The 8,945-nt window shown below is 49.0% G+C and overlaps 1 protein-coding gene across 1 annotated transcript; it reads right to left on the bottom strand.

Moving 5' to 3' along the window:
- Positions 1–1,870: 1,870 nt before the first annotated feature.
- On the bottom strand, positions 1,871–8,535 carry ZBTB42 (zinc finger and BTB domain containing 42). The gene is made up of 2 exons (XM_035326786.1): positions 7,969–8,535; positions 1,871–6,646 (listed from the first exon to the last, which is right to left on the bottom strand). Exons 1-2 carry the CDS (start codon positions 8,348–8,350, stop codon positions 5,205–5,207), a joined length of 1,824 nt encoding a protein of 607 aa, XP_035182677.1. The 5' UTR covers positions 8,351–8,535; the 3' UTR covers positions 1,871–5,204.
- Positions 8,536–8,945: the final 410 nt, after the last annotated feature.

Raw genomic sequence — 8,945 nt, 5'->3', positions numbered from 1 at the left:
CACCATGCACTCAGCTCCATTTTGCTTGAGCCCAGCTTTGTCCTACATAGGCTGTTCTCGCTGGGTCACACCTGCCATTGATTTCCTCAGATAACAGCTGCTGTTTCATGTTCTGCTGTGTGTGTTCCTCAGCAAAAAGGCACAGAAAAATACACACCGGCAAGCAAAGCTCAGGGCGGCACGACGTAAACCCGGCAGCCGTAGAAGCCAGGTGGTAACGGTGACACCACCAAGCTGGGCAATAGGGAGGCTCTCTGTCCAAACACAAGCCCGACCATCCAAGCTAGCAAAAAGCCCTTCCTCCATGGCATCCAAACCTATGGTGGCATTTGGTGACGCGCGGCCAGATGTCCCTGGGGATCCACAACCACCCCTGTGCACTCTCAGGCCAGACCACCTCCAGAAGTTGCTACAAAACAGAAGCTAAAAAGATAAATGAGGCCATTTCACAACACACCCCAACAAGAGCTGGGCTTTGCAAGAGTGGTGGGGACACACACTGTAGGACTAACCCTTTCCAACCTATGGAGCCTGTTGCATATTTAGTCCTGGAGGACACCAGTCCTTGCATGCCACAGTTAGGAGGGTGGATGACCCTGGTATCACCCCCTTTCCCACAGGGATCAGCACCCCCAGTGCACCTGAGAGCCAGGAACCTCTGCCTGGTGGCATCCAGCCACTCACTCGGTACCCCCACATGCACACACAGCCCCTCCAGCATCCACTCTGCGGCTTGGTTTCTACTCAAAGCTTTTTGCATTTCACATTCCAAAGATTTAATTACGTTATCAGAACAACAGGCATCAGGATCTGGAGTGCCAGAATTTACATTAGCAATTGCTATCAACAAAGAAAATGGGCACAGCATGCCCGTGCCAGCGTAGACGTGGGCTGCTCTCCTCAATCTATGCATGGTTATAGCCTAGTCACAAGCCATCCACTTTGCAGGTTTAGCTTTGAGCTCGCTTCTTTCTCCCTCCAAGAACAGCCTCCTGCCTCCCCTGGCTGAGCGCAGCACCTAGATTTGGGCACAGTGAGTTCAATCTTCTTCCATCTACCTCCAGCAGCAGCAAAGAATGAAAAAAAAGCATGCTGTGAACACGCAGCTGCAGGGAAATTCCCCCACCATCAGCAGAAATACTTTAAAAAAAATAAGTATTGTTTTTAGGATATGGCATGGGAGCCAGACACAGCAGGAATAACGTACATCTCCAGGAGCCTTCTGCCCTCCCTCTGGATGGGAACAGAGGCACAAGCTGCACGAAGCATGACTGAGTGCAAGAAAAACACTCATTTTGTTACGATTGCAAGGAGGTGACTATGTGACAGCAGAGAGGCAGACGGACAGCTGCCACTCCACACCAGCATCACCTATAATTTGCCCTTCCCCAAAGCATCACCATCTTGAGGCAGCCCAATGTCACCCACCAGAGCCCTTTGCCTCACCAGAAGTAAGAAATCCCCGATGTGTAGCACAGGTGGCAAAACCATCCTTATTTTCCTCCCCTGAGCAGCAGCTGGAGCATGCAGCTCATGTTTTCTTCCTCCTGCCCCCAGCTGAAGTCAGGGAAGTTTTAAGACAGAAGCCAGCAGCAGGAGCTGGGGCAGAGCCCGGCTCCCCCCGGGGCTGCGGAGGTTTTGGGGCTGAAGGAGCCCCCTCCATCCACCCTGCTGGCCGAGCTGGATGCACGCAGGCTGCTCGCCTCTAGGTGCGCCTCAGATGTCTACCATTCCCACCGGCCCTGAAAAATAAAATAAAATTAGAGTATCTACTTAAAAATAAGAAAATAAAAGCAGTGCACCCACCTGTAGTTAATAACAACAAACCCAACACCCCCCTTCTGCTAAAGCGGGGAGCAGGAGGCTCAAGTTTACAACTCTAGCACATTTTATTTTGTGTAAATTTATAAAGACAACAATCCTAGTCACGATTGTCACATTTTACAGCACATACCAATACAGTTGCAAACAGAACTCCACGCAAAACTAAGCGCTAACAGTAGCTTAAATCACTCCTTCTGCGATTGTCGTATCTAGTCTAACAGCATTACGCTAACACTGAAGGAAAAATAGTTCACTATAAAACAGTGATAGAACGTTTTTATAAAATATATTCCATTCCAATAGCTTCTCTACATACTGTATACTATAAAACTCTCCCACAAAAATTAGTGTCTTTAAATATACATATTTAATCTGAACTGCACCAAGATTAAAAACAATTAAAAATATCAATGATTTTTTATTTTTATTTTTTTTTACATTAACTTCACAGTATTTGTTTGTAGTAGAAGACAAATCCAGTGTTTAAAACGCGGCGCAGGACCATCCCCTAGCGGAACGGCCACTGCCCCACCGTGAAACAGTTTGTGAAAAGACAAGCCGAAGTGTGCAATGCTTTTAGTACTTCTCTGTAGAGCCATGAACCACTTTGAAAACATGCTCAGAGCTATTGCAACTCGGAGACACAGAGAGAGAGCCAAAAGAAGTCACCTTAAGGACAAAAATAAGTGCAAACGTCTTTACTTTAGAAATTCAAGCTATGAGGAGTGGGAACACAAATACCAGACGATGAGAACAGTGTGTTTGTGATGTAGTAAAGAATGAGAAAGTCTTTTTTCTTTTTTTTTTTTTTTTAAACTTTCGCCCCATATTCACTGCAGTACAGAGCATGCTCATAGCATCAGTTTAATGAATTATTCCTATACTAGCATCAGACACAAACTTGTTTAAACTTTTCCCTGCTCCATACACTAGCGATGTTTTATGGCACATCCTATTTTATGATCTTAAAAAAAAATAAAATAAAACAAACACACAACCAGGAACTGAAGACTGAAATGCAAAAAGTGTCACAAAAATGCAAAATTAAAGAGATTACCAGCTTCAGTAATGCTGACTCTACATTAAACTGTTATTAAACTGTTTACATGTTGTTCAACATGCAAAAACATTGTTATAAAATTTAAAGTAAAGTGTAAATTAACTAGTTTTGAAATAGATTAACAGTAATAATTCCACTTCAAAAAAAAAATCTAATAAATACTATATCAAGTATCTTCAGGAGAAAAAATAACTTAATTTTAGTAGAAAGAAAAATAACTTAATTTTAGTAGATTTTGTTCAGTGCTATTTCCAATCACAGCAAAAAGGAGAAAAAAAGGAAAAAGCTGATTAAGTAGAATAAGACCACAGTACCAAGTCCACTTATGTTCAAGATACAGTACTCTCCCACAACTTCCATATGTAACAGGTTCAGCAAAAATATTTTACAGTAGACAAATTAGACTGAAAACAAAACCCAAAACTATAAATAGAAGCAAAATTTCACATTACATGTACATTCATAGTTTAAGAGATGAATAAGAGGAGGCTGTAACAATCTTGCTATTTTTTCTTTTAAGAGGAAGTACGTATAAAATAAAATAAAAACAACATATTATTTATGTAGGTAGTGCTCAGGTTTTGGACCAGAGGGGAAGGCATTAGGCAATTCTTTGTAAGATGAAATACAGTATTTTAAGCACAACTTTTTTTAGAAAAAAAAAAAAAAAAAAAAAAAATCAAACTCAGTGCTTCATGTTCATTTAAAAATAAACACTTGTTTCACAAAAAAATAATCCAGGAGTGTCAGGAAAGATGGTGAAGCAACAGTAACGCAGCAGAATGACATTCAAAACCCTCGAATATTATTATTATATTTCAGTCCCACATACAAGTACCCTGAATGGATAATTTGACTGGAAAGGAATAATCCGATATTTACTGACATGCACAGCCCAAAGGATGCTCTATTAGGCAAGTAATTGAGTTACTGTGTTTGGAGTAAAACTGGTTATGGTTACAGGCAGCCTCAGTTCACGAAACAAACAAACAAAAAAAACAAACACACAAACAATAATTAAAAAGTGAAAGATAAAACCACCCCAAGATCCAAAAACCTCCCCGGAGAAAGGTGGCGATTTGGCAGGGTGGGGGGAAAAGTTGGGCCACGCTTTCCCTCCAACTGCCCCTTAGCAGCGGGGATTGCACGGACCTGGGCCCAGAGGGATTTTACCAACTTCATTTAAAAAACAAGAAATAAAACCCCGAGCTGCCGACGGCAGTTGAGGAGACAGCGAGAGGGGCATCTCCTCTGATGCTCAGCACCGGAGCAGGGGGATCCCAGCAGCCAGCCAAGGCAAGACCAGGGGTGCTGGCCCCTTCCCATCACCAGAGCCACCCCGGTCCCCTGCTGCCACCTTCCCACCAGGAGTGGGGTTGTCCCCACACACCAAAGTGGGGATGCAAACGATCACACAGTGCAGGATTTCAGACCCGTGCTAGCGCACATCCCTTGGCAGCCGAGGAGCGAGGCTGCTGCAGACGGGCTTCTCCGAGCCACGAAGCAGCTCCGTGCTCTGCCGTAGGCGAGCGCATGGGTGGGAAGGGAAACTAAGGCAAGCCTCGAGGCAAAAACTTCTCATTCAGGTTGCAGGACTGATTGCAGAACTATTCCAACATAATAGAATTAGAAAAAAAAAATAATAAAAGCCAACGACAACAACAACAAAAAAGTGACTAGTACCAAAGGTGTATCCAGAAATTCTCCCCCTTTCTCTTTTATCTTTTGGGCCAACTTGAGGCCTCTTCCAGCTCTATGAAATAAGACTATAGGCTGTTAGAGATACACACACAGAGATTTCCCTGCGCTGAAATGTATTTAAGTCATCGGTCGTCTCTTCGGATGTTTCTACGCACTACGCAGACGGCATCAGGGAAGCTTAATGGAATCCAAGTATTTCTCCGGAATTTACTTATAAGCAATCTTTCTTCAAACTAAAAATAAAAAGAAAACAAAAAACACACCCTGACCACGAAGCAAGTACTTCCAGCATGAAAACAGATGCTAAATCATTGCAGAATTACTTAGATCATTTCACATTAATAATGTAGCATGGGTGCGCAAGAGAAGACCTGAAGGACAGGGCTGGGAAGGGAAGGAGGCAGGGGATGAGGGAGATGGAGAGGTGGAAAGATTGCATTAAAAGGCCTCTGGAGTGTATACCTCTGCATCTTTTAAAGATCATATACCTGAAGTGAATATCACCAAAATTAAAAAAAAAAGAAAAAAAAAAGAACAGAAAATTCAGATGCTGCCTTTTTTTCCTGTTTTGTTTTAAAAGGGTCGGGGGGCACAGGGGAAAGGAGAAAAACGACGTGTCTCAAACCACCAAGGACTTTACAAGGCCACAATGAAATTTGCGGATATGTCTATATAAATCCCCCGACTGCGTGAACCGTCTCTCGCACCACTTGCACCCGTGGGGCTTCTCCCTGGTGTGCACGACGGCGTGGCGGCTGAGGTTGTGGGAGTACTGGAAGCTCTTTCCGCACTGGCCGCAGGTATAGGGCTTCTCGCCCGAGTGAGTCCTCTCGTGTCTCTTGAGGGTGTACATGCAGGAGAAAGTCTTTCCGCAGAGGGTGCAGGTGGGCACCGAGCCGTCGGGCGACAGCCGGGTCCGCGAGCCGTCCTTGTCGCGGAAGTGGGAGCTGAGGTGCAGCTGAAGGATGTGCGGGCTCGGGAACACCTTGCTACACAGGGGGCAAATGCAGATATGCCCGGGAGGCACGAGCACACCCGAGGAGATGTCCGACGAATCCATGTCATCCTCACTCTCGTCTCGGTCTTGATCTATATCCTCCTCTCGGGCATGAGAGCTGCCATTCCCTGCGAACATGTGTCCTAACCCTGTCACTAGGCTTTTGGCTGAATTCCCAAAATGCTGACTCTCCGGACTCCTGGCTTCGCTGTCCTCCTGATCTGACAGCAAGTCTTGTTCATCTTTAACAAGTGGCTCGGTACCCTGCTGCTGGCTGTCGGAAGCCAGCTGTCCAAAGACATAGGAGGGGTGTAAGGAATCTCTCCCCGGCACGGGCTTGAAAGACAAATCCAGCGCGCAGTCCACATCACCCGAAGCCAGGGTATGGTTAACAGACCTTTGGGACAAAGGTCCTGTGGAACTATTGACATTAGCCTTTGTTTTTCCAGCTGCTGCGGTGCACGATTCTGCCTCTGTCGGCGCAGAGCTGACACTTATATGATCAGAGGACCAGGCGGGGTGACTGCTGACCTTTTCTTTGCCTGCCGCTCTGTCGTATTCTGCAACGCTGAATTTTTGTTTGTTTCCTGGGTCAAACTCGTGGACCAGGGGCGCTCCGGCGTCTAGAAAATGCTCCGCTTTCTCCAGACCGGCCACCTCATCATTAATCTTCTCCTCCGGACATAATTCTTTATCTTTCAACTTGCCCTTGCAGACTTTCACAATGTCATACATGTGGAGGTAGCTAGCCGCAGCCAGCACATCTTCCACCGGGAGACTGTTGAATTCCAGCTTTCCCTCGTACATGAATTCGAGCAGCAGGCTGAAGGCAGGGGCTGTGACAATGTCACTGTTCAGATGCACAATATCCCTTTTGTCTAACTGGTCCCTGTAGAAAAGATGGAAGTACATACTGCAAGAGGCAAGAACGGCTCTGTGAGCTCTGAATTGAGCTTCTCCAACTAAAACAGTACAGTCACACAGGAAGCCCTGGTGACGCTGCTGACTCAGACACTGCAGCAACTGGCGGCTATGGTCTGGAAACTCCATTCTTCCTTCATAACCTGTTCAAAACAGGAAAAACTTGAATGCTACTGTAAACTAAAGCCTCCTAGCAGCTGTAACAAACAGATCGGCTTTTTGGTAACACAAGCCAAAGAAACAGCCTTGGAGATAACGTTTACTGTTAATTGTCTGTAATAGTTTTATTAAAGGGGGGGAGAAGAAAAAAAAAAAAGAAAAAGAAAACACAATATGCTTCTCATCCTTTCGCACCTGCTCCGAACAGGAAAAACTTGATTGTAAGTAAACAAAAGCTAGTAAAGCAGCAGCCCCTCCAACCTTTGTTTCTCCCAAGAAGCACTTTAATAAAATTAAGAAGAGGCAAGAAAAATAAATAAATAAAAAGCACAAACTCCCAGGCTCTCTTCCCAGCAACGCTAACTCGGGGCATCTTTTAATAAAGCGCATTCCCCCCATCACGCACACACACAATTTAAACTTTATGCCCGCTCCTCATGCACGGAATCACAACAAAACAGCCGCGGCTCGCTCCGGGGGAGCGGCGTTTTCCCAGGCACGGAGGAGGAGGAGGACGGGGATGGAGGCAGAGCAGCAGCAGCACCCCGCATGCAAAACGAAGGGGCGAAAATAAATTTAAAAAAAAAAAAGAAAGCGGAAAAAAAAAAAAAGTTTCCGTTGAAGTTATTAAAGGACAAGGAGGAAAATAAGAGGCGGGAGGGCTGGGGCTGCCCGCCGGGCGCTTACCTTCCCGCGGGGCCGGGGCGCGGAGCCGGGCAGGGGGAGCGCGGAGCGGCCGCGGGTGCGTGCGCGAGTGCGAGCGAGGCGCGGAGGGAGGGAGGGAGGCTGGAGGGAGGGAGGCTGGGAGGGAAGGAGGAGTGCTCGGTTTGCTAATTACACCGCAAGCTGGAGAGTCAGCTGCTCTGACTTCACTGCGATGGAAATGCTACCTCCAGCTGTGCGCCTTTTAATGCCATATGTTACTCCAAATCTCGCTACCAGCCAACCACAGCTTGCTGCCTTTTAAAGTTCCAGCAGCCCCATTTATAGCCCGCGATTAAATCCCACAAACTTGCCCCGAGCCCGCCCCCCCCCCCTCCCCCCGGGGTGCCCCCCCCCCCGCACCTCCCTCCCCAAAGTTGCTCCCCGCAGCACCACCGTGACCTTCGCCTGCGCCCGTCTCCGCGCACCAAATGGAGAGAGGGGGGGACCCCGCGCAACCCCTCTGGGGCGCCCCCTTACCCCTCGAGCACCCCCAAAAAACCTCTGGGAGCACTCCCCAACTTTGCAGGGAGCGTTTTCCCCCCTCGTCCCCCCAGGGGAAGGGGAGGCGGGGGCAGTCTGGGGGGGGGGTCCCGCTACTCACCGAGGCGCGGCGGGGCTGCGCGGCTGCATGCGGGCTCTGCGCGGGGGCTCCGCGGGCGCGGCGGCGCGGCGGGGCTGCGGAGCAGGTTGGTCGCCGGCCGCTCTCGCGATATTTGTCCTCCCGAGCCGCGGGGGGGTGCTGGTGGTGAGTGTGCAAACGAGTGTGCAAACGAGGGGGGCGAACGCGTGTGCAAGCGTGCGTCCCCGCCCGGCTCACACAATAGCCCCCCGGCGCCCCGGCCAGCCCCGGCGGCCGGTGCGCGGTGCCGGCTGCGTCCTCCCCTCCTCCTCCTCCTTCTCCTCCTCCTCCTCCCCGCTGCCCTCCTCTTCCTCCTCCTCCTCCTCTCCCCTCCCTTCCTCCCCTCCCCGCCCGGCCGCTGCATTGGCCCCGCCGCCGTCCCGCTCCCAACTCGGCCGCGGAGCGGGGCGCGCACCGCCGGGGACTGGCGCGGAGAGGGGACGGGGACCGGGACCGAGCAGCCCTGCTAGTGCGTTCCCCCGCTTTTTACCTTTAGTTTTACTACTAGATGCCTGCGGATTTTTTCTTTTTTTTAGATGACCTTTTCGATGGTTGATTTGAATTTTAAATTTTAATTAGCTGTAATCCCATCGAAAGTGAGAGCGTTTAGAGTGATAAAAAAAATAAATAAAGTGGCAGATCTCCCGCCCCAGTAAACGGAGAGAAGTCGGGCACGGCTCCCACTGCCCGCACCGCAGCCTCGAGCTGCTCCCTGGCGCTGCTGGGGACCGGGATCGGGACCGGGATCGCGATTGGGACTGGGATCGGGACCGGGTTGCTTTCTCCCCCCTGCCCTGAGCCTCCCGGAGCCCCCCGGCTGCGGCCGGACCCGCCGCTGGTTCCCCCAGCAGTTGGAGGTGGCCTCGGACCTGAAGCGCTGGAGTGGGGCTCCAGGTCCAGGCTGACTTTATCACGTGTATATTTCTTTTTGTGTAAGGTTTTAGCCGTGCTTAAAAAGA

This window comes from Oxyura jamaicensis, chromosome 5, assembly GCF_011077185.1.
Source record: "Oxyura jamaicensis isolate SHBP4307 breed ruddy duck chromosome 5, BPBGC_Ojam_1.0, whole genome shotgun sequence".
Taxonomy (NCBI): Eukaryota; Metazoa; Chordata; class Aves; order Anseriformes; family Anatidae; genus Oxyura; species Oxyura jamaicensis.
Note: the sequence above shows the minus strand (reverse complement) of the source record. Positions and strands in the feature narration are given on the sequence as shown.